Source organism: Heterodontus francisci, chromosome 28 (assembly GCF_036365525.1).
Source record: "Heterodontus francisci isolate sHetFra1 chromosome 28, sHetFra1.hap1, whole genome shotgun sequence".
NCBI lineage: Eukaryota > Metazoa > Chordata > Chondrichthyes > Heterodontiformes > Heterodontidae > Heterodontus > Heterodontus francisci.
The window spans coordinates 18,274,999-18,301,629 of NC_090398.1; the positions used below are offsets into that span (position 1 = coordinate 18,274,999).

The window sequence follows — 26,631 nt, forward strand, 5'->3', positions numbered from 1 at the left end:
CTATTGACAAAGTGGGCAGTGCCATCTTTCTTACCAAAAAAAGATGGCAAATTCCTTTGACAAATCAAGCTAAAGAAATATTAGTTTTTGTCACATCAGACGGTCTTCAGCAATGCCAAGTGATGTCATTTGGGCTAAAACAAAATGCCTCATCAGCGTTTCAGAGATTGATGATTCAAGGGGTAGCCAGTGTTCCCAAAGGTGTCATGTTTCTTGATGATATGCGAATATACAGTAGCACTTGGAAGGAACACATAAAACAGCTAGAAACTCCGTTAAAAAAATTATAAGCCACTGATTTAAGTCCGTCAAAAAGCGAATTCACAAAAGCAAGAGTGACCTACCTCGGATATATAGTGGGGCAAGAATAAGTGTTGCCAAGCATGCTAAAAGTACAAGCCTTAGTGGAATTCCCTATCCCTAAGACTGAACATGAAATCATGAGGCTTTTGGGGATATGTGGTTTCTACAGATAGCTTGTACCAAATTTCAGAACTGTAGCTGCTCCACTAATCGATTTGCTACAGAAAAAGAAAAGCATGGCAGTGTGGTCAGGGAAATGCCAGGCATCTTTTGAAAAACTAAAGGAAATTTTGACTAATGAACTAGTGTTGGCTGCTCCAAATTTGACCAAATTTTACCTTCAAGCTAGCAAATGATGCGATTGACCTGGGGGTCGGTGCAGTCCTATTACAAAATGACGAATTGGATATAGAAAAGAACAGTCGGGTCCTTTTCAAAAAAATTGAATTGCCACCCAAAAAAAGTATTCCACCATGGAAAAAAGAAACGTTAGGACTGTGCTAGCTCTTAAACATTTTGAAGTATGAGTCTTCCACAACTACAAGGAAATACTGACCATAATTCATTAACCGTTGTGGAAAAATTTAAAACCCAAAATTACAGAAAATGCCAATGAAGTTTATTGTTACAGCCTTATCACTTGAAGATTGTACACATTTCAAGAAATAAAAAAACAATGTTATCGCAGATGCTTTGTCAGGAATTTAACTTTCTTGGGTTATATAACTAAAGTTAATAGAAAGCAAAATAGTGTTAAATATCAATATAGCAAGAGGAGCATAACTGCAAATAAATGTTTAAAATTTTTCAACTTGTGTTGTTACATTGTAATGAAATGCATTCAATAATGGCATTTTATTTTTCCAAGGGCAGAGCTGTTTCAAGAGGTTTTATTTTTGTATTAACATCTTAGAATTCTGTGTGGTTCAAAAACTGAGAAAATGATTTTCAGCAGGCTTGGACACATGCAAAGGGTTGGATTTTTTGGATGTTGACTTTGAATACAATAACAGAAAAACAAGCAGTTTCAAGGAAGCCGGCCAAGAGTTTGACCTCCTCATAGCAACACTTCAAATGATAGTGAAGCCTCTCTGTCTGTTCACATCACCGGCTCATGAAGGCTTTTTGCTTTCACTTTGGACCTTTAAAAACCAGTGAGTTGGACAAAGAGCAAGCATTTAAAACTTATACCTGACCTGCCCGGAGACTCAGAAAAAAACCTTTCTTTGTGAAGGAACCCTGCATCTCTTGAAAATAAAGCCTGCATTTGAAAGGTGGCAGATTCCTATTGCCTCCAGTCTCTGAAGAATTCCTACATCTCGTGAAATTGCTGCTGCCTCCTGTGTTTTGGGAAATCCTGGAACCTGAACAAAAGCTTCTACTGCCGTGTTGCTGCTATGAGTTCAGAGCAGACCAGTTGCTGCACCCCTGCTGAAAGACCTGTGTGATGCCTGCTGTAGTCGAATAGTCTTGAATACCTACACATCAAAAAATGTTCATCAACCTCGCCTGGAGAGATTGTGAGTGGCATCTGACTATTCGACTCTGGGACAACTTACTGTACTGAAAAAATCCAACCAGAACGTGACAGACTGATTTATTTTTATTATTCGTTTCATTCCTAAGAAACAGCTGTAAACCAAAATCCTTTTCCCCGGGTTAATCATTTTTATTTTGAATGTATCTGTGTGCATGACGGTTAAGGAGCTAAGGATCTTTAAATATATATATAGATTTATCTCATTAGTAGTTAAGACTTATTATTTCTTTTCTAATAAATAATGTTGTTGTTTAAATAAATCTGGTTTGCTGTGCATTATTTTGGGGACAAATAGTGTGTCTAATTTGGCTAATCTTCAGTCAGTGGGAAACTTTATTGATATGCTGCAACCTGTGGAGTAATGGGACTGAAAATAACAGTGCATTTCTCCTGCCTTGGTCGTAATACTGTCACGAAATACATTTCTGAATTTCACATTGACAGTTCAATTAAATGATTATCATTCAAATATATACTGATGACAATGATAAGTAAATCATATACTTCCGTACAGATTTGTTTAAATTAATTCAAACCATTTTTTCTGTTGTGTCAGAAGAAAGGTTTTTGGTGGTTACCTGATCCAGCTTACTGCCTTGGCCAATGGGTTCTTTTCATTAAACTGAGAACAGTATTTGTCCTGATACAGTTATGATTAATTTCCTTGCTTGTTCAACACAATCACCTGATTATTGTGGGAATATGTTTTAATTAGGAAAAGTCTGTTTTTTCTGTCCATGGTCCATGGAAGGGCCCCCTGGTGGCCATGGCTGGCGCTGTGGCTCTGCCACTGCAGCAGCTGGAGGTTTCACTCCTCTGATGGCTGGAGCCTTCCTGTCTGGTCCCGACTCTGAAAACATTTCTTACCTGCCCTTTGAGGGTGCCTCATCTTGGAGGTGCCCTCTCCTCCTTGCAGCCTCAGTAGTGCCCATCTCTATCTGACAGACCTGTAACTCTGATAGACAGCCGCTGCCCTTATTGAAGAATCATCCTGGCAGTGGCCCTTTAATTGGCTGCTGCTGTTAAAGTTGCCCCTGCAGTGCCGATATCTGCCCGCGTGGGCTTGGTACCCGCATTCATGATGGCAGCAGAGCTTACTTGCTTGAGGTGGAGTTTAGCCCAATGTTTCAGTCCTTTAAACAGGAACTGGAGCTTCATGAAATATTGCTAACTAAAGTTTTGCTACATTTGAGATTACAAAGAAGGTGAGTATCAGATATTTGACTTTCAAATTCAGTATCGTGAAAAGTAAATAGTCACTGTTAACAGCTACAGCTTTAGAAAAGCAAAATACTGAAGATGCTGGAAATCTGAAATAAAAACGGAATGCTGAAAATACTCAGCAGGTCTGGCAGTATCTGTGGAGAGAGAAGCAGAGTTAACATTTCAGGTCAGTGACCCTTCATCAGAACTGGCAAAGATTCGGGGGGAAAAATAGTTTTTAAGCAAGTGAAAGGAGGTGGAGGGTGCAGGAGGTGGGGTGGGGGTGGGGTGGTGGGGATGGTGGGTGGAGAGGGTGGTCTGTGGTCTGGAAGAGAGCAAAAGGGAAGAGGTGTGTTGCCACTTCTGATGACAGTTTACTGACGTGAAACGTTCACTCTACTTCTCTCTCCACAGATGCTGTCTGACCTGCGGAGTATTTCCAGTGTTTTCTGTTTATGTTTTAGTTACAGAGTTAGATTCTTTAAGGCAATCACATTTTCAGAAGTGACTGGTAAAATAGACATATTGTTACAAATAGACCCAATGTACATCTGTAGATGCTTAATGTCCTGTGCAGCAGGTACTGAAGAAACATTAAGCAAATCCGCAATATCAAGTCTGGTGGAGTAAAAAAAATCATGATTGGAATTGCAATTTCGTGGTTAGAAAAGCTGTCTGAATGTTCAGGATTAATCTTCCTCTTAACTAAATTCAGAACATGTGATATTGGTGTTGTAATTTCTGTTTCCTGTTATTCTGGAAAACGCGTTCCTCTATTGCAGTGGTTTCAAATCGGGGTCTGCAGTCTCCTATTGGCCCGGAGAGACTTTCCAGGAGCTCCTCGAAATAACCTGAAAGAGAGAGAGAGAGAAAAGAAAAACAAGGGGTGGAGAGACTGAAGGAGAACTGGAAAGCCGTCACTTTAACTAAATTAGCAGCACTGAGTGTTAATCCCCACAAGCAGCTAACAAAGCTGCCCAGCCCTGAAGCTTCCAAAATGCTTGTCCTTCTTCATGTTCATGGACAGCTCGGCTGCCATGGTTTTCTAGCGGTGAATCATCAGCTGCTGCTGTAATACGAGATTGCATTCAGTTTGGGCTCATGGAGTCAACATGTGTCATTATTGTGTGGCCTGACCTGCCGAACATTTTATATTTGTATTAAACTCTTGAGTTGCTTTGATTCCTGTAATCGTGGAAAACCTGTCATTTTAACTAACTGGTGTCTTCCACTGTGTTGCACTAATGTAAATTCCTTGCATGGTTAAATAATACTGACAAACTGGGCTGGGTTTGCACAGATCTGTAAAATATTCCCAAGAATATCACATTCAGATGAGTATTCTGTGTAATAGAATTGGAGGAAAGGAAACTCGTATATTTTGGCAGGTTATTTTTCTAAATTGATGTAGAAACCTTTTAGCATCTAACTTATTTAGAGATACAGTACTGAAACAGGCCCTTCGGCCCACCGAGTCTGTGCCGACCATTTATACTAACCCAACAGTAATCCCATCTTCCCTACCACCTACCTACACTAGGAGCAATTTACAATGGCCAATTTACCTATCGCCTGCAAGTCTTTGGCGGTAGTAGGAAACCAGAGCACCCGGCAAAAACCCACATGGTCACAGGGAGAACTTGCAAACTCCACACAGGCCGTACCCAGAATCGAACCCGGGTCCCTGGAACTGTGAGGCTAACCACTGCATCACTGTGCCGTCCAATATGGTGAAACTGCTGTGAATACTGATTTGACCAATAATTATATGTATTGGATGTGAGCTGGGAACTCCTTAGGTAAGTGTACCTTTTACAGACACTCTTTAACCTCATTAAGAGTGCTTTAGTTCGAATACGTTAGAATATTAGTGGAGTCACACTTACCTTTTATCTCTGTTTTATCTGGTTTATTTCACGCTGTCTACATCAGTGATGTATTCCACAAATTGCCAATTTAAGGAATTATCTGTTTTTTAAAAAGCATTGTTAAAAGTCTCTTTACGTGCAGCACTTTCTGGCTGAATGCTCATGGTTCATCTTCCTCTTTACTAAACTCAGAACATGTGATGCTGGTTTCATTATTTCTATTTTGAGTTTTTCTCACTGAATGAGTTCCTCTATTGCCAGGATAACAATCTCTCAGATCTCAGTACGAGAGACTTTGGACACAATTCATATCCAAAAGACTGCAAAACATTCAGTGTAATCGCCTGTCCTTGTATTCGGCAATGCAGGATTAGGAACATCTGCATACGAGGAATTATTTTAATACAATTTAAATACCAGTAAAATTAGATTATAAATAGGGAGCAAGAAGAAGCCATTCAGCTGCTTAATCCTGTTCCACCATTCAATTCGATCATGGTTGATCTCTATCTTAACTCCATCTAGCTGCCTTGCTTCCATAATCCTTAATGCCCTTGTTTAATAGTCTATCAAGCTCAGGTTTGAAATGTTTAATTGACCATCCTCCCAACCCCAGCCTCAACAGCTTTTGGCAGGAAAGATTTCCAGCTTCCCACTATCCTGAGTGAAGAAGTGTTTTCAGACATCAGCTCTGACCCAGCTTGAGATTTAAGGTGATGTCCCCTTATTCTGGTCTCCTCCATCAGAGGAAATAGTTACACCTTCTACCCTATCAATTCCTTTAATCATTTTAAACACCTCAGTTCGATCAGTCCTTAACCTTCAGTACTCAAGAGGAAACAAGCCTGTTCTCATAATTTAATCAATGCAGCCCCAGTATCATTCTGGTGAACTTCAACTGCATCCGTTATCCTCCCCTCACCCACCCCGCCATGGCCAAAATATTCTTCCTGAGATGAGATGCCCAGAACTGAATGCGGTCTCCAGATGGAGTCTAGTGTGGAGCTCGAACAGAGAGTGGGCATGAGGGCGATGTGAAGAATGTGGAATGGGTCTTAGCGGAGAGACTGGTCAGAGAGAGGGCACTGCGGGTGGTGGGGAATGGAATTAAGGGGACAGCTCTATCTCAGAGAGAGAGAGCGAGCAAGGGGGAGAAGCAGTAAATGGGAATAGGAATTAAAGGGAGAGCAGTTTCAGACCGAGGGCACTTGGGTGATGTGTGGAATGTGCACTGACGGGAGAGCCTGGTCACAGAGGGCAGCAGGTGCAATGGGGAACAGGACTGAGGTGGGAGCTTTGTCGGAGAGAGAGCACAGAGGGTGATGCGGGAAATGGGGAAAGGGGATGGGAATGAGGGGAGATCACTTTCAGACAGAGGGCCTGGGGGAGGGATAAATGGAGAAAGGGACTGAGTGGCAAATTCTTTCAGAGAGAGGGCACGGAGACAATTTGGGAAATGGGACTGAGTGGGGGGCTCTGTCAGAGAGAGGGAACGGGGGTAATGGGGTAAATGGGGAAAGGAACTGAGAGGAGAGTGCTTTCAGGGAGAGGACATGAAACCGATGGAGTAAATGGAGAAAGGGAATGGGACTGAAAGGCGGAGCTCTTACAGTGAGAGGGCATGGTAGAGTAAATTGAGAAAAAGACTGAAGGGAAACTTCTTCGAGAATGAAGGCATGGCCCAACAGAGGAACTCATGACTGAGAAAAATACAAAACAGAAATAATGAAACCAGCATCACATGTTCTGAGTTTAGTAAAGAGGAAGATTAACCATGAACATTCAGCCAGAAAGTGCTGCACGTGAAGAGACTTTTAACAATGCTTTTCAGAAAACAGATAATTCCTTAAATTGGCAATTTGTGGAATACATCACTGATGTAGACAGCGTGAAATAAACCAGACAAAACAGAGATAAAAGGTAAGTGTGACTCCACTAATATTCTAACGTATTCGAACTAAACCACTGTTAATGAGGTTAAAGATTGCCTGTAAATGGCATACATACCTACGGAGTTCACAACTCATATCCAATACATATAACTATTGGTCAAATCAGTATTCACAGCAGCTTCACCATACTAGATGCTAACAGGCTTAAAACAGGTTTCTACATCAATTTAGAAAAATAACCTGCCAAAATATACGAGTTTCCTACCCTCTAATTCTATTACACAGAGTACTCATCTGAACGTGACATTCTTGGGAATATTCTACAGATCTGTACAAACCCAGCCCAGTTTGTCAGTATTATTTAACCATGCAAGGAATTTACATTAGTGCAACACAGTGGAAGACACCAGTTAGTTAAAATGACAGGTTTTCCACGATTACAGACGTTACAGAGAGGGTTTATGAGGGCAATGCTGTTGATGTGGTGCACATGGACTTTCAAAAGTCGTTTGATACAATGCCTCGCAACAGACATGTGAGCAAACTTGTAGCACATGGAATAAAGGCACTGTCGCAATGTAGATACGCAATTTGCTGAGTGACAGGGAAAAAAGAGTAGTGGTTAATGGATGCATTTTGGGCTGGAGGAATTTTTGCAGTGGAGTTCCTCAGGGATCGGTGTTGGGACTCTTGCCTTTTTTGTTATGTATTAATGACCTAGACCTTGGTGCACAGCGTACAATTTCAAAGTTTGCAGATGATACGAAACTTGGAAGCATTATGAACGGTGAGAAGGGTAGTGTAGGACTTCAAAAGGACATAGACAAGTTGGTTGAATGGGCAGACAGGTGGCAGATGAAGGTGAACACAGAGAAATGTGAAGTGATTCATTTTGGTAGGAAGTGCATGCAGATACAATATAGAATAAAGGGTACAATTCTAAACGGGATGCAGGAGCAGAAGAATTTAAGTGTATATGTGCATAAGTCATTGAAGGTGGCAGGACAGGTTCAGAGCATGGTTAATAAAACATACAGTATCCTGGGCTTTATAAATAGGGGCATAGTGTACAAGAGCAAGAAAGTTATGTTGAATTTGTATTATGCATTATTTTGGCCTCAGCTGGAGTATTGCATCTAATTCTGTGTGCCGCACTTGAGGAAAGATGTGAGGGCATTGGCGAGAGTACAGAAAATATTCATGAGAATAGTTCCAGGGATGAGGAATTTCGGTTATGAGGATAGATTGGAGAAGTTAGAACTGTTTTCCTCGGAGAAAAGAAGGCTGAGACGTGATTTGATAGAGGTATTTAAAATCATGAGGGATCTTGACAGAGTCGGTAGAGAGAAACTGTTCCCACTCATGAAAGGATCGAGAATGAAAGGACACAGATTTAATGTATTTGATAAGAGAAGCAAAAGTGACACGAGGAAAAACTTTTTCATGCAGTGAGTGCTTTAGGTCTAGAATATTCTGCCTGCGAATGTGGTGGAGGCAGGCTCAATTGAAGCATTCAAAAGGGAATTAGACTGGTATAGGAACAGGATGAATGTGGAGGTTTATGGGGAGAAGGCGGGAGAATGGGAATGAGGGAGTTGCTCTTTCAGACACAATGACCGAATGCACTCCTTCTGCGCTCTAACGAGTCTGTGATTTTTCAGACAATGGTAACACTTTTCTGTGTCTTCCTCTCTTTCCAGGCAGGGCAAGCAAATATTTCAAAGCTGGCTCGTTGTCCAGTTCATTGGTCTCTTTCAATGACAAAACAAAACTAACTCTTTTCAACTGTCATGTCATATGACAATCATAATCTTCCTGGTTTCTTGGAAACAGGCTTGCAGTCTGCAATTTACAAACAGCAAGTCTCATCCTTCAATCTTCACAGAAAATCCCTTTTCCCAGCTTTCAGCACAGAAAAAAGCTCTTGTGACAGTAGTGACACTCGCACCAGGGGTGCACGGTCACAGTCAGTGCAGTTGATGCGGCAGCACTAGTAAGAGGAGCATGAAAATTTCTGATGTATTTGTGTGTTACTAGTGGTACTGATGATAGGGGCACTATCATCTCTAGTATAAGTTCAGTTCACCACTCGTACCAGAGGACAATTGTCATCATTAGTGTAATTGTAGGGTACCACTAGTACTGAAGCAGCATTGACATCTCTACTGTATTCCAGAGGAAAACAGTTTCATCTCACTTCAGGATAGGGCACCATCAGCACGAGTGGAAAATTTTAACTCTAGTCTAAATGTTGTTTACCACTAGCACTGGAGCAAGAATGGTACCTCTATTGAAGTGTAGCGTTTTGCTCACATCGGGGTTGGAGGTTCATCTCTAGTGTGAGTTCAAGTCACCACTCATACTGGAGGAGCATGGTTTCCTCTACTTCTTGTGTGGGTCTACTATTTATACTGGAGGAGAACATGTTTTAGTGTAAGTGTAGGGTACCACTAGTACCAGAGAAATACGATAGCTTCTAGTGCAATTGTTAAGGTTGCACTTGGACTAGAGTAGCAGAAGAGGTTGGAAAGTGATTTGGACAGGTTATGTGAGTGGGCAACGTGGTGGCAGATGGATCATAATATAGGGAAGCGTAAAGTTAGTCACCAATAACCTGTCTCTCAATGCAGAAATCAACAAGCACATGGGAAAGGCATCTGCTGCTATGTCCAGACTTGCCAAGAATGTGTGGGAAAATGGCGCACTGACGCAGAACACAAAAGTCCGAGTGTTCCAAGCCTGTGTCCTCAGCATCTTGCTCTATGGCAGCGAGGCCTGGACAATGCGTGTCAGCCAAGAGCGATGTCTCAACACATTCCATCTCCGCTGCCTCCGGAGAATCCTTGGCATCAGGTGGCAGGACCGTATATCCAATGTAGAAGTCCTCGAGGCAGCCAACATCCCCGGCATATACACCCTACTGAGCCAGCGGTGCTTGAGATGGCTTGGCCATGTGAGCCACATGGAAGATGGCAGGATCCCCAAGGACGCATTGCACAGCGAGCTCGTCACTGGTATCAGACCCAGCGGCCGTCCATGTCTCCGCTTTAAAGACGTCTGCAAACGCGACATGAAGTCCTGTGACATTGGCCACAAGTTGTGGGAGTCAGTCGCCAGTGATCGTCAGAGCTGGTGGACAGCTATGAAGTCGGGGTTCAAGAGTGTCGAGTCGAAGAGACTTAGCAGTTGGCAGGAAAAAGACAGAAGCGCAAGGAGAGAGCCAACTGTGCAACAGTCCCGACAACCAATTCTATCTGCAGAACCTGTGGAAGAGTCTGTCACTCTAGAATTGGCCTTTATAGCCACTCCAGGCGCTGCATCACAAACCACTGACCACTAGGCGCTTACCCATTGTCTCTTGAGAGAAGGAGGCCAAAGAAGAAGAACTTAGTCACGTTGGTATTAAGAAAAAGATAGCTGATTTTTTTAATAGGCGAGAAACTTCAAAATGTTGATGTTCAGACGGACGTGGGTATACTCGTACAAAGAATGCAGAAATTAGCATGCAGGGACAGCAAGCAATTAGGAAGGCAAATGTGATGTTGGCATTTACTGCAAGGGGATTAGGGTATTATAATAAGTATGTCTCACTACGGTTTTACATTGCTTTGATGAGATCACACCGAGAGTAGTTTGCACTCTTTCAGTCTCCATTTCTAAGGGAGAGTATACTCACCTTGGAAACAGCACAGCGATGGTTCACGAGATTGGTTCCTGGGATCAGTGAGTTGTTCTACGATGAGATGCTTAATAAATTGGGCCTTTACTCTCTGCAGTTTAGAAGAATAAGAGGCGATCTAATTGAAACAAATAAGAATCTGAAGGGGTTTGTTGGAGTAAATGCTGTGAATTGTTTCCCTCCGTGGGGAATCCAGAACATGTGGAGGCACAGTCTCAGGATAAGGGTTTAGGGTTAGGGTTAGGACAGTGGTAAAGAGAAATTTCTTCACTCAAAGTGTTGTGAATCATTGGAATCGTGTACTCCAGAGGATTGTAAGTGGAGGATTGTGATGCAACGTGGCTGAATGAACATGTTTAAGGCTGAGGTAGACACATTATTAGCCTTTCATGGAATAGGATGAGAAGGAGTGGGCATGAAAGTGGAGTTGAGGCAGAAGATCAGCCGTGATCATCTTGAGTAGTGGAAGAGGATTGAGAGGCTTATGGCCTATTCCTGCTCCTATTTCTTATGTTCTTTTGTTCTTATGTAAATGCAGGGAACCATTAGTAGCAGAGGAGCGCTGTTACCTCCATTGTAATTATACAGGATCACAAGTACCAGAAGAATATGGTTTTATCTCTTAATATGTCCTACTGCCTTCAAAGGTCACTGCTCGTGAAGCTCCAGGTCCCTCTGTAACTGCACACTCTTGAGAAATATGTCATAGTGTAATATGTATGCCATAATGTCATCAAACAAAGTTGACATGGTTTCATAAGAGGGAAATCTCCTTTTAATCTTCTCTGTTCGAGGAGAACAACCCCAGCTTCTCCAGTCTATCAGTGTAACTGTAATAACCTCAACCCTGGAAACGTTCTAGTAAATCTCTTCTATACATTCACCAAAGCCTCCATGTCCTTTCTAAAGTGTGGTCCCAGAGTTGGACACAATACTCCAGCTGGGGACAAACTGTTATTTTATAAATGTTTAGCATCACTTCCAGATTCTTACACTCTGTATTTGTTGATAAAGCTCAGGATTTGATCTGCTTTATTAACCCATCAGCAAAGAGTGAAATTTTACCAGGACCATTGACTGGCTCCCTTAGACATGAATCAATGAGTCGTTCCAAGGCTGGCGGGAGGGTTTAGGGGAGACCAGACAGAACCCCGACCTGGTCAGCTTTTTTCAAACAGAAAATCATCAATGCATTGACAGTGATATTAATAAAACCCTCAGGAGGAGGCCATTCGGCCCCTCCAGCTTGTCCCACCCATTCACTCACGTCATGGCTGATTTGCTCCTTATCCACATCGAGCTGTCTCGGCTCCGTAAACATTAATACCCTTTCCTAACAAATCTCTACCGATAATCAGTAATTAATGTCACTGCCTGTTAACACTGGGGAATTCCTTCCCCCAACCTCTCTGCCTCTCTACCTCTCATACCTGCTTCAAGACTTTCCTTAAAACTAACCTCTTTGACCAAGCTTTTGGTCATCAGCCTTAATCTCTCCTTATGTGGGTTTGGTGTTAGATTTGGATTTATAATGCAACCTGTGTAGCATCTTTGGGACATTTTATTCCTCGCGTTCTGCCTCTCCCCATCACATTCCCTCTCACCCCGTCTCTCTGTCTCTCTCTCTCCCTCTCTCTCCTCACCTCTTAAGACAAGTATATCCTTCCTGAACACCAACATTTAATAGTTTCTCACCATTTGAAAAATGTTCTGTGTTTCTATTCTTCCTGCCAAAGTGAAGAACCTCACATTTCTCCACATGATATTCCAGCTACCACTTTCTTGCCCACTCACTTAACCTGTCAATCTTCCTCTGCAGTCTCTTTGTGCCCTCTTCACAGCTTACTGTCCCACCTAACTTTGTATCATCAGCTCATATAAACCTAACATAGGCAGTGTTTGAGAGAGGCACTTTTGTCCTGACACGTATTAAGATTCAACTGGTTGATATTTTGTGCAGGATATTTTTGTACATTCAGCTGAGTTGTTAAGATGAAAGATATTTCATAAGAGATTACAGGAACATAGGAAGATAGGAACAGGAGTAGGCCATTCAGCCCCTCTACCCTGTCCCACCATTCAATGAGATCATGGCTGATCCACGGGCAAACTCCATATACATGCCTTTGGCCCATATCCCTTATTATCTTTGATAGCTTTAAATCTGAGATAGATTTTTGTTAACAACTGTTTTAGCTTCAGCTGCTGTTTGTGGGAGAAAGTTCCAAACCTCTACCACCCTTTGCATGGAGAAGTGCTTCCTAACATCTCTCCTGAATGGTCTGGTCCTAATTTTTAGACTATGTCCCCTAGTTTTAGAATCTCCAACCAGTGGAATTAGTTTATCTTTATCTAGCCTGTCTTTTCCAGTTAATATCTTGAAGACTTCGATCACCCCTTAACCTTCTAAATTCTAGCGAAAACAGGCCTAATTTGTGTAATCTCTCCTCGTAACTTAACCCCTGTAGTCCAGGTATCATTCTTGTGAACCTACTTTGCACTCCCTCCAAGGCCAATATATCCTTCCTAAGGTGTGGTGCCCAGAACTGCTCACAGTATTCCAAGTGGGGTCTAACAAGGATTTTGTACAGCTGCAGCATAACCTCTGTGTCTTTATACTCCAATCCTCTAGATATAAAGGCTAGCATTCCATCAGCCTTTTTGATTATTTTCTGCACTTGCTCGTGTCATTTTAAAGTTCTATGCACCTGAACCCCCAAGTCTCTTTGGACATCCCCTGGATTTAACCTCTTCCCATTTAGAAAGTACCCTGCTCTATCCTTTTTTGGTCCAAAATAGATAACCACACACTTGCCCACATTGAAATCCATCTGCCACAGTATTGTTCATTCACCTAGTCTGTCAATATCTCCTTTCAACTTTATGCTGTCATCTGGACTGACTACAATGCTGCCTAACTTTGTATCATCAGCAAATTTGGATATATGACTTGCTTTGCCATCATCCAAGTCGTTAATGAATGATGTCAATAATTGAAGCCCCAACACAGATCCCTGTGGGACACCACTAGTCACATCCTACCAATCGGAATACTTACTCATTATCCTCACGCTCTGTCGCCTAACACTCAACCAACTTCCTAACCATGTCAATAATTTGCCCTCAACTCCATGGGAGTTAGTTAACAGTCTGTTATGTGGGACTTTATCAAATGCCTTCTGGAAGTCCATATAAATAACATCCGTAGACATTCACTTGTCCACTACCATAGTCATCTCTTCAAAAAATTCAATGAGATTTGTCAGGCATGACCTTCCCGTCATGAATCCATGCTGGCTGTCTCTGATTAACTGAATTTTTTCTTGGTGATCAGTCACCCTATCCTTGATTATAGGCTCCAGCAACTTTCCCACCACAGATGTCAGGCTAACTAGTCTGTAATTTCCCTGGTTCCCCCTCGCACCCTTCTTAAAAAGTGGAGTGACATGGACAACTTTCCAATCCAGAGAGACCACTCCTGAATCTCAGGAACTCTGAAAGATTATAGTTAGGACATCTACAATGTGCTCCCGTACTTCCTTTAACACCGTTGGATGGAAACCGTCAGGTCCTGGGGATTTCTCACTCTTTAGTTCCATTAATTTCCTTGTTACTGATGTTTTACTTACGTTAATTGTATTAAGACCCTGTCCCCTATCAGCTATTAATTTTTTCAGGACTTCCGGTGAGTTATCCTCCTTTTCAACTGTAAATACTGAGAGAAAGTAATTGTTCAACATGTCTGCCATTTCCCCATTATCAATGACAATATCTCCATTTTCAGCTTTTAGTGGGACTACATTGCTCTTGACCACCCGCTTTTCCTTTATGTAACTATAAAATTTCTTCTTACTGATTTTGATGTCCCTTGCAAGTTTCATTTCATAATCTCTTTTAGTAGCTCTTATAATCTGCTTTGTATCTGTCCCATTTGGCCGGATCTGTGCTGCGTTTTGCATTTTTGTAAGCCCTTGCTTTTACTTTTATGCTATCCCTAATCTCTTTAGTTGTCCGTGCCTGTTTTTTTCTGTTAAGTGGAGCTTTTTCCTCTCAGGGGTATATACTCGCTCTGTATTTCATGAAATGTTTCTTGAAATATTCTCCACTGTTCTTCAGTCATTTGACCCATTAACAGATCTTCCCAGTTTACCGTGGACAGTCTCTGTCTCATCCCAGTGGAGTCAGTCTCACCCAAGTCTAAAATTCTAGTAGCTGATTCGTGCTTTTCACTTTCAAACGCTACCTTGAATTCGATCATTTTGTGACCACTATTTGATAAATCTTCACGCACAGTTAGGCTACTAATTAAATTTGGCTCGTTACTCATAACTAAATGTAATATTGCCTGTCCCCTTGTTCTATTTCGGACATATTGCTGTGGGAAACTATCCTGGACACATTCCAGAAATTCACGACCTTTCTGACAGGTGTTAGTCTGCCTCTCCCAATCTATGTGTAAGTTAAAATCCCCCATTAATACTACTCGGCCTTTGTTGCACACTTGTCTAATTTGTGCATTTATCCAATCTAACACCTCAGAACTGCTACCAGGAGGTCTATACACAACACCTGTTACAGTTTTAGATCCTTTTCTGTTTCTCAGTTCCACCCATAAGGTCTCCATTGGATGAGAGAGTGTCCTTTGGTGTCCTCTCCCACCCTCACATCCAGCATTGGAAACACAAACAAGGAGAGACACAAACCCACACACAAACACAAAGACAGTCAAATAAACACAGGCAGACTGACCTGTCCAGATAAACACACACACACACACATAGAAATCCACACCCAGGCATATCCATTCCCACTGACCGAGAGAGATAGAGAAACCCACACAGAGACACATATATTCACATTGACCAACTTAGACAGATAAACACAAACACTTCCCTCTGTGTAAATCATGTTTTTACAAACATCAAAATCTCTCTGCTCTCCTTTTATATTTCACTCTCGGGGCTTAAATTTATGGTCAATCTGATTTCACAGGGACCAGGAGAATTTTTCCTTTCCTTTTTTTGTCTTTGGGGTCAAGGGGTCATGGGTCAATCCCTGTGTCTGTGCAGTCTGCGACCCCTGACCCAGCACTGTGACCCCGAAGGGGGTGGGGGGAGGGGGAGCAGGGAGAGGGTTAGTCCCAACCTTTTAAAGGGTCCCCACAATGCCAGAACTGCTCCTTCGGTTTGAACCTTCGAGTGAGTCAGGAGGAATTTGAACAAGGATGGGAACAAACTGACATTGAATCTTCCAATATTTATTTATTCAGTGATGTTAATAAACAGCAAATTATCTTTCAAGTCCAAATTCACACAAGTAAAATTGTGAATTCGGATTAATAATTTTAAAGGAGAACCTATTGTTAATTAATTCCATTTAATTTGCTAAAAATTATCATCACGACCTTGTTTATTTCAGGATGTAATATTAATAAAGTCCTTAGGAAGAGAGGAGGAGGCCGTTCGGCCCCTCGAGCCCATCCCATCTCTTTGAGATATATTATTCCTCACCCTCTCCCTTAATGTGTGCATCTCTCTCTCTGTCCCTCAGCCAGTCTCTCTTTCCCTCCCTCACCTTGTCTATATCTATCTCTCTCTTACCCCGTCTCTCTCTCTCTTTCTCTCTCTCCCCCTCACCCCATCTCTGTCTCTTCCTCTCTCTCCCTCAGCCCGTCTCTCTCTCTCCCTCCCCCATCTCTCTCTCTCTCTCCCCCTCACCCCATCTCTGTATCTTACTCTCTCTCCCGCAGCCCGTCACTCTCTCTCTGTCTCTGTCTTTCCATTTCACTCACTCTCTTTCTCTTTCAATGCCTATGCTGACTTTTCCCTGAATACTTCTTGGTTGAGTAGGACCCTGAAATATTTCAGTCTCAATGTTTAAAATAACAGCTGACATTTCTTTCTTTCAATTCAGACATTCCTGCATTGTGGAACTGTCAGTTATCTGTGCAGAGACAGGATATCGGGGTGTTTGAATGAAGTTTAAGACTTTGGTTGATTGAATATGCTGTGAATTAGATCGTGGATTGCGTCCCTTGCAGATACACACAACTGAAGGTCTTTACAGTAGATGTCCTGAGAGATTGAACTGGTTTACCAATGTCTGACTAACATTAAACATATGAAAGAAAAAGATTGGGGACAATATACAAAAGCTGAGACAGTCAGTCAACAGTAGGAAGGTGAATGTCTTTTGTGAACTTGAATTTCTCTGAAAATAAAAAATAAATCTGGAATAATAAATCCTCCAAGATGAAATGTTGCACTCTCACTGCACTGACACTGATTTACCTTCAAGTAGCTTTTTCCAGTCCACATTTTCTAACTCGCCTTCCAGTGGCCCAGCTTCATTCCCGAAAACTAAGTGTAGAACTGACCCATCTCTTGTTGGCCTTGCTACGTACTGGCCTAAAATAGTTTCCGTGAATGCATTTGAAGAATTCTGTATCCTCGCTACCTTTTACACTAGCCTCAGTTATCAATGCACTAGTTAGGACTGCACTAGATCCCATCTTACACATGGCCTTGTCTCTGTTATAAAAATTGGTTTAAAATGTGTGAAGTGTATGTGGCCCCGCCCTCCATTTTACACATCTGTGAGAACACCCTCCATGTTATACACAGGATCATAAGAAATAGGAGTAGGAGTAGGCCATTCAGCCCCTCGGGCCTACTCTGCCATTCAATAAGATCATGACTGATCTGATAGTGGCCTTAACTCCACTTTCCTGCCTGCCCCCCATAACCTTTGACTCCCTTTTTGCTCATAAATCTGTCTAAGTGAGCCTTGAATATATTCAATGACCCAACCTCCACTGTTCTCTGGGGAAGAGAATTCCAGAGTCTAAGAGAGAAACATTCCTCCTCAACGTTGTCATAAATGGGAGACTCTTTATTTTTAAACTGTGCCCCCTAGTTCTAGACTCCCCCCACAAGGGGAACATCCTCCCAGCATCCGCCCTGTAAAGTCCCCTCAGAATCTTGTATGTTTCAATAAGATCATCTCTCATTCTTCTAAACTCCAATGTGTACAGGCCCAACCTGGTCAACCATTCCTCATAGGACAACCCCTTCATCCCAGGAATGAGCCCAGTGAACCTTCTCTGAACTGATTCCAATGCATCCAGGCCTGACCATTTATTCACTTTCAAAATTGCCAAACACCTTAATATTTCCCTCTCACTCTGTTTATCCCATCCAATATTTCACGCTCCTCCTCATTAACTACAATGTCGGCATCATTCCCCCTCTTTTATGAAGACAGATACAAAGTATTCATTAAGAACCATGCCCACATCATCCACCTCCACAGGTAGGAAGAAGGAGGAGAGACAATCTAAATTAAAGGATACAGTTATAAAGGGGCTAACGTTATATGTCTCTTCCTTTGCTCGAATATAATCCTTGATTTCTATCGTTATCAACGGTTGGAACAATTTACTGAGGTTCTCTCAAGGTCCACTCACATTCTTTATCTGTGTCTCTCTGTCTCAGAGAGATGGTAAAAAAACTATTGATGTTTCGTTCAGCTAAGTTTGATGTCAATGTTTCCCCAGGATGTTGATGCTGGTGGATTCAGCGATGGGATAATGCTTTGAATGCCATGGGGAGGTGGTTGGATTCTCTCGTATTGCAGATGGTCATTGCCTGGCACTTGGGTGATGTGAATGTTAATTGCCACTGGTAGGCCCAAGCCTGAATGTTGTCCGGGTCTTGGTGCATGTGGCTCTGGATTGCTTCATTATCAGAGGCAAAACACTGTGGAGGCTGGAAATCTGGAAACCATTGAGCTGAATCACTAACTCTGTTTCTCTCTCCACAGATGCTACTTGCCCTGCTCAGTATATCCAGCATTTCCTGCTGGGATCTCAGTTGAAGATGGTTGGGCTGAGGACACTACCCTGAGGAACGCCTGCAGTGATGGCCTGGGACTGAGACGATTGACCTCCAACAACCACAACCATCTTCCTTTGTGCTCGGTATGATTCCAACCAAAAGCGTTTCTCCCTTGATTCCCACTGACTTCAATTTTACTCAGGCTCCTCGATGCCACACTCAGTCAAACGCTGCCTTGATGTCAAGGTCTGTCTTTCTTCCCAGTAGCAGACAGGTGTGAATTATTCCCTTTGACCCGTTGTGTACTGAACATGCTCTGCTTCTTCACAGCCTGATACAGGACTGTACACGGCCGATTAATGTAGCCCATCAAACACTCCATTGAATGCCGGAACAGGGTTGTGGGGTTAAATTGCATCCTCCTCTTCCAATATCCGATGTTAAATATCCATCTTTCACTCTCAGTCACCCTGTCAGTCTATGTCTCTCTGTTTCTCTGTTTCTGTCTCTCACTGTGTCTGTTTCGGAAAGTGTAGAGTGAGATTCTTTCTGTATCCACCCCATGATGTCCCTGCCCTGAGAGTATTGGATGGGACAGTGTAGAAGGAGCATTACTCTACATCTAATCCATGCTGTACCTGTCTGGGGAATGTTGATGGGAGAGTAGAAACAGAGAGCTCTGGGACCAGGGTCTTAATGGGGAGGACTTAATGGTGCCTCATAATAGACCAGTTAGCAATATTAGTGCTTCATGGGTGAAAGGAGCAGTGGCTGAGTGGGTACAATATTGGCTGAGAGAGTGGACAATGGTTGTTTCAGACTGGAGGGAGGTATACAGTGGAGGTTTATATAGGACCACTGCTCTTTTTGATATATACTAATGACTTGGACTTGGATTTACAGGGCATAACTTCAATGTTTGCCAATGTCTGTCACATCTGCAATGTAATAAACAGGGAAGGGAGTAGGAGCAGACTTCAGGAGGATAGAGGCAGTCTGGTGAAATGGAACACACAAGAACAAAAAAATTCGGAGCAGGAGTAGGCCATTCGGCCCCTCGAGCCTGCTCCGCCATTCAATGGCTGGACTGATTGTGATCTCAACTCCACTTTCCTGTCTGCCCCCCATAACCCTTGACTCCTTAATTGATCAAAAATCTATCTAACTCAGCCTTGAATATATTCAATGATCCAGCCTCCACTGCTCTCTGGGGAAGAGAATTCCACAGACTAACCACCCTCTGAGAGAAAAACATTTCTCCTCATCTCAGTTTTAAATGGGATGTCCCTAATTTTTAAACTGTGTTCCCTAGTTCTAGTCTCCCCAACAAGTGGAAACATCCTGTCAGAATCATCCCTGTCCAGTTCCCTCAGAACCTGAGATGTTTCAATAAGATCACCTCTCATTCTTCTAAACTCCAGTGGGTATAAGCCCAACCTGTTCAAACCTTCCTCATAAGACAACTCCTTCATCCAGGAATCAGCCTAGTGAACCTTCTATGAATTACTTCTAATGCAATTATAGAATTTCTTAAGTAAGGAGACCAAAGTAGTCCAGAATCCTGCAAATGTGGTCTAACTAAGGTCCTGTGCAGCTGCAGCAACATTCCCTACTTTTATATTCTATTCCCCTTGCAATAAACAACAACATTCCATTTGCCTTCCTAATCACTCGTGCGTAGTAACATTTTGTCATTAATGCACCAGGACACCCAGATCCCTCTGCACTGTACAGTTCTGCAGTCTCTCTCCATTTAAATAATATACTGCTTTTTATTCTTCCTGCTAAAGTGGACAAGCTCACATTTTACCACATTATACTCCATCTGCCAATTTTTTGCTCACTCACTTAACCTATCGAAATCTCTTTGTAGACTCTTTATGTCCTCTTGACAGCTTACTATCCAGCCTATCATTGGACAGACACATGGCAGGTTAAATTCAATGCTGAGAAATGTGAAATTATGCATTTTGGAAGGAACGCTGAGTGAAATAAACTAAATGGTGCAATGTTAGAATGGGTGCCAAGACAGAGAGACCTGGGATTTCATCTATGTTACCTTTTCTACCATAAAGCACAATTTGGGGCTGGGAATCTGTGAGTTGCAACTAGCTCCTCATCCTGAAACGTGTTGGGTAATGTGTCAAAAGCTGTTTCCATTCAGAAATTCCTGCATTGTGGAAATGTGAGCTATCTTTACAGAGACAGGAAATAGGGGTGTTTGAATGGACTTGCAGGTTCTGGTTGATGAGATAAGGTGAGAAATTGATTTGTGCCCCTTGCAAATACACAGAATTGAAGGTATTTACAATTCGCCACATGAAGGGAACAATATACAAAACCTGAGACAGCCAGACAATAGAAGTAGCAAAGTGAATCTCTTTTAATGGTTTTAATTTGAAGGCCTGAGCTGATGATTGAAAAAAGCAGGAGTTCAAATCCCAGTTGGGAATTTGTATTATGTTTTTTCCTTCAAAAAAACATAAATCTGGAATTAAAAACCTCTAGGATGGAATGATTCACTCCCGTCTGCTGGTACAAAGCCCGTGTGCGTCTCAGTTTTTCTGTATTTATGAACGATTGAAGATGATGGGGTGGAATGTCACATGCCCAAGTTTGCCATTGACACAGAAATAGGCAGCATTGTAAGCAGTGTAGCTGGAAGCATAAATTTACTAAGAGCTATTAATGTCTTAAATGAATGAGCAAGACTGTGGTGGATGGATTTCAATGTCAGCGAAAAAGAACAGAACAGAATATTTTATAAATGGTGAAAAACTAGAAATACTGGAGGTGCAATGAGACTTGGGGGGTCCATGTCCATTTGATTGCAGTGTAGATTTACCAGAATGATAACTGGACTCCAAGGGTTAATTACGAGGCGATATTACACAAGCCAGGGATGTATTCTCTAGAATTTAGGTGGATCAGGGCTGATTTGATCAAAGTTGTTGAGATATTAAAGGGAATTGATGGGGGAGCTTGGATAAAACTATTTCAGTCTGAAAATATTTAGCCTAAAAATAAGAGGCAGACATTTCAGGAGTGTAGTTAGGAAACACTTCTCCACACAAAAGGTGGTATTAGTTTGGAAATGTATTCTGCAAATACTCATTGACGCAAAATCAATTGTTTATTTCCTTTTGGAAATTGAAAAATACTTCTGTCGCTCTTTGTCCCTCAGTCACTTTCTGTGTGTGTGTGTTTCTGTGTGTGTGTGTTTCTTTGTTTGTGTGTTTCTGTGTGTGTGTATCTGTGTCTGTTGCTGTGTGTGTATCTGTGTGTGCGACTCCACCAGTTTCTCTCTGCTCTTTCAGAACCTGAGTAAAAATACACATACATCTGTTTACCATTCTGAGTCAAAGATTGTGCATAGATCTTTGAATGTGGCAGGGCATATTGAGAGAGTGGTTCGTAAAGTATGTGGGATCTTAGGATACAAAAGCAGGGAAGTTATGGTGAAACTTTATAAAGCTCTGGTTAGGCCCCAACTGGAGAGTTGTGTCCAGTTCTGGTCACCTCACTTCAGGAAGGATGTGAGGGTCGTTGAGAGGGTGCAGAGGAGATTTACCAGAATGGTACCAGGGATAGAGAATTTAGTTACAAGGTTAAGTTGGAAAAGCTGGGTTAGTTTTCTTTCGAACAAAGGTGATAGAGGGGGGATTTAATGGAAGTGTATAGGATTATGACACCCTTAGATAAGTTAAACAAGGAAAATCTGTTCCCATCAACAAATGTTACAAGGACTTGGGGACACAGATTGAAAGTTTTGTGCAAACGATGCCGGGGGAATATGAGGAAACACTTTTTTACACAGCAGGTGGTAATGACCTGAAACTCACTGCCCACAAGGATGGTGGAAGTGGAGACGATCAATGACTTCAAGAGGAAGTTGGATGGTCACCTGAGAGAAATAGACTTGCAGGGCTACGGGGATCGAGCCAGGGAGTGGGACTGACAGCATAGCTCTGTGGAGAGCTGGCATGGACTCGATGGGCTGAATGACCTCCTTCTGTGCCGTAAATGACTCAGTGGCAATGAATGGAGTTGGACAGAGAACCACAGTCTGATATTTTAAGCAGTGACTTACAGACAACAGATGTATTGTATTAACTTACAGTGCTTACAGTTATAGCCTTGTAATGTATCACCGTAACTGCTAGACTGTGCTCTCTGTGGTTTGGAAGAATGGGAGGCAATCACTTGAAACAAATAAGATTCTATACGGGCTTGAGAGCGTAGACACTGGGAATTGTTTTCCTGCTTGGGGAATCTAGAACATCAGGAGCACAGTCTCAGGCAGTAGGATTTAGGGTTCGGGTTAGGACTGTGATGCGGAGAAATTTCTTCACCCAGAGAATTGTGAATCATTGGAATTCTCTAATCCAGATGATTGTGGATGCTCCACCATTGAATTAATATATTTAAGGCTGAAATGGACACATGTTTGTAATTTCAAGGAATCAAAGGATGCAGGGAGCAGGCAGAAAAGTGGAGCTGAGGCAGAAGATCAGCCATGATCAAATTGATTGGTGGAGCAGGTTGAAAAGGTATTGGATCCTCCTGCTCCGACTTCTTGTGTTCTTTAGTGTAGTAGGGAACCACGAGTAGCGGGGGAGCTCCATTACCTCCATTGCAAGTATAGGTGATCACGAGTACCAGGCAGGTATTGTTTTATCTCGTGTAAGTGTAGGTTTACCACCAGAGGCCAACTCTAAATTAAATATAGGGAATTACGAGTATTAGAAAAGGGTTGTTATATTTACTGTAACTGTAGGGACCCACCAGCATTGGAGCAGAATGATTAAATCTCCTGTACGTGTAGGTGCGACCAATACAGAGGAAGATGGACAAATGTACTGTGGTCATAAGTACCATTAATATCAGAGGAACCTGGCCACTTTTCGAGTAACCATCAGCATATCACTCTTATAGGAAGGCCTGATCACCTCTAGCATAATTGCGGAGTAGCAGTAGCACTGGAGGAATAGGACCATCTCTGGTGCGAATGTGGTGAAACTCTACCAAGGATAAGCATGCATACCTCTGTGTACATGTACTGGTCCCACTAATCCCAGAAAATTACACTCACCTGTAATGCTGCAGGACTGTTTTCAACACAAAAATTGAGGGATTTCTTTTGCTGCCTGATCTGCAGCTGTTGAATCACTAGCATAGAGTCAAGGTCAGGACAATTCATGCAAAGACAGCTGTGTTGGCTGGACCTGTGGGAATAAGATCCACATTCGTTCCACTTGTAAAGAATGCTTTAATTCTGTTTCTTTAAAAACTGTTTAATATCAGTGTTAACTTTTAACCTAATTCTGAATAGTCACAAAAAAATCAATGCCGATAACTAATGCTAATTAGAATGAAAGCTGATTGACTCCTTGGGGGATTATTGTGAGTATAAATATAGGTTCCTTTTCATAAGCTCACCAGTCAGTCTTTCAACTCCTACAGAATTAATCGATTCTCACAGAAAATGAGGCAACCAGCTATTCTGCTGATAAAAGATATTTACTACCCGATTCTCGCAGCTGTGGGTGTCCTTGGTGAGCCATTGCAACCTGTTTTTTTTTTCAAAATCTGTGTTTTCTGTCTCCCTGCCCATACGACATATTAAGCAAGATAATGTGTTTACCCGATGTCAGCATTATACAGTCGGTAGTCACTGGAACAAACCCGTGAATTGGGTGCCTACACTTGCTCTATTTCCCTTCATCCAATAGTATTGCTGATGCTATAAATATTCTTTGAAAGTCCTACTCAAAGAATCAGAAAATAGTATCACTCGTGCAGAGCGAGCACTACAGCAGCTCATTGATATGCACAGGTTTTCCAATCAAGCACTCCACGCCTAATCTTATTGTCATACTGTTTGCTTTAATAATCACACTGAATGGAGTAAAATTCTGCCAAGAGATATCACCATATATATTTCAATCAGTCACTAAAACATTATTTATCTCGTCTCTCTTTCTTACAGTGAACTTGGTGACAATTATGATTCTCTTCCGAAGAAACTGCGGCCTTTCCAAATGTATTTCTGTTTATATGGTGGCCATGGCAACAGCTGATCTCCTGGTTCTGATCATCAACGTAATAGTGTATCGTATTTTCAGCTATCAATTTCCACTTTCATTCCTCTCCTACACTCCCCTGTGTAGGGTTATTCTTTACATGACTACTGTCACCTTTGATTTGTCGGTTTGGTTCACAGTCTCCTTCACATTTGACCGTTTTGTTGCTGTCTGTTTCCAGAAGTTTAAAACAAGATACTGCACAGCAAGAACTGCAGGTGTGGTTATAACAACGTTGTCTTTTTTGAGTTTTTTCAAGAACATTTGCTTTTTATTTGCATACGAACCTCAGCAAATAATTAACAAGGTGCAGTGGGGCTGTCGGGCAAGAGTGGACTTTTTTTCTTCCCCACTCGGTACAGCGTGGGTCTGGTTTCACAGCGCCTGGCTCGTTTGGCTGCCTTTTACTTTAATTGTCTCATTTAATTGTTCAACCATTGGACGTATTTTAGAGGCCAATAGAACCCGCAGGAAACTCCGGGGTAGCAGAAGTGAGAATCGCAGTGATTCAGAAATGGAGAACCGATGGAAATCCATTATTTTATTGTTCACTGTATCGGGCTGCTTTATACTGTTGTGGTTGACAGCTGCCGTGAGTTTCGTGTCGACCAGACTGACCGACACCAACAATTACCGTGGTGACCGCACAACCCCTGGATATATCACCACTGAAACTGGAACTTGCCTTAAGTATTTGAGTTGTGTTCAAAACCCATGTATTTATGTAGCGACTCAGAGAAAATTCAGAGAAGAGCTGAAGAATGTGTTGAAATCTCTCTGGACTCTAGTTCTTAGATTAGTTAGAAACTGTGGATAAAATTAAAGACAGATTGTTCACACCTGAATCACAATTTTAATTCATTTCCCATTGTACAACGTCCTTCTTTTCGGTAATGTGAAAATAGATTAGCTCTTCTAGAGTATCGAGTCGGACAGCATAGAAACATGCCCTTTCGCCCACCGCATCCATGCCGACCATAATGCCTGTCTATACTAATCCCTGTGTGCACTGTTCTTCGATTTTGTAGCACACGTTTGATACCTTCACAACATTCATTCTTCACCCTTCGTTCATTGAGTAAACATGACATTCCTGTAAATTCGGCACATTTCAAATTTGCGTCTCAAAGATAATGACGGGTTTCAGCATTGACGTTGAATATGTGGGTAACCGAGGAAGTCGCCCTATATTTGAGATACTGGGATCAGGAGTGTCAGTTTATTTCATCAATAATTTGGTGCGGAGGTAATCAAAGCTACTAAGATCGTCGATATTGGTAACATTCCACAAAGTTTGGTGCGATTATTGCAAGTGTGGGTGTGTGTGGGGTGGGGTGGGGGGAGGGGTGGCACTGCAAGGCGGCAGAAAACAGGTAACTATAAGCTAGTTAGCTTGACATCTGTCGTGGGGGAGGTTTTAGATTCAAGCATTAAGGATTGAAAAAAACTCAAGGTAATTGGGACTAGTCAGTATGGTTTTGTGAAAGGGAAATCATGTTTAACTAATTTATTGAAGTTCTTTGAAGGAGTAACATGCACTGTGGATAAAGGGGAGTCCGTTGACGTACTGTACTTGGATTTCCAGAAGGCATTTGACAAGATGCCACACAAAATGTTATTGTGCAAAGTAGGAGCTTATGGCGTAGGAGAGCAACACATTAGCATGGATAGACAATTGGCTGGTTCATCGAAAAAGGAGAGTAGGCATAAATGGGCCCTTTTCTGACTCGCAGGATGTGACGATTGGAGTGCCACAGGGGTCTGTGCTGGGAGCTCAACTTTTTACAATTTATATCAATGACTTAGATGAGGGGGCGATGTCGTGGTAGCTAATTTTGCAGATGACACAAAGATAGGTAAAAAAGTATGTTGTGAAGCGGCCATAAAGAGGTGACAGACCGATATAGACAGGTTGAGTGAGTGGGCAAAAATCTGGTAGCTGGAGTATAATTTGGTTAAACATGGAGTTGTTCACTTTGGCAGTAAGAATAAAAACGCAAAGTATTACTTAAACAGAACGACTGCAGAATTCTGTAGTGTAGAGGGATCTCGGAGTTCAAGAGCACAAGTCACACTACGTCAGTATACAGATACAGCCAGTAATAAAGAAGGCTAATGGAATGCTATCCTTTATTATGAGAGGAATTGAAAATAAAAGTAAGGATATTATGCTTCAGTTATACAGGGCATTGGTGAGACCACATCTCGAATACTGTGTGCAGTTTTGG

The 26,631-nt window shown here is 42.1% G+C and overlaps 1 protein-coding gene across 3 annotated transcripts; it reads left to right on the forward strand.

Moving 5' to 3' along the window:
- Nucleotides 1-6,693: 6,693 nt before the first annotated feature.
- Nucleotides 6,694-25,676, forward strand: LOC137345296 (probable G-protein coupled receptor 139). 3 transcript variants are annotated; one of them, XM_068008780.1, is made up of 5 exons: nt 6,694-6,834; nt 18,307-18,463; nt 22,781-22,870; nt 23,784-23,875; nt 24,310-25,676. In XM_068008780.1, the coding sequence occupies exons 3-5, from the start codon at nt 22,791-22,793 to the stop codon at nt 25,218-25,220; spliced, it is 1,083 nt and encodes a 360-aa protein (XP_067864881.1). In that variant the 5' UTR covers nt 6,694-6,834; nt 18,307-18,463; nt 22,781-22,790; the 3' UTR covers nt 25,221-25,676. The 3 variants fall into 3 exon arrangements, 2 of the variants coding, with proteins under 2 accessions (XP_067864881.1, XP_067864882.1); XM_068008781.1 differs by lacking the exon at nt 22,781-22,870; XR_010968555.1 differs by lacking the exons at nt 22,781-22,870; nt 23,784-23,875 and having other exon boundaries at nt 24,310-24,374.
- The last annotated feature ends 955 nt before the right edge of the window (nt 25,677-26,631 follow it).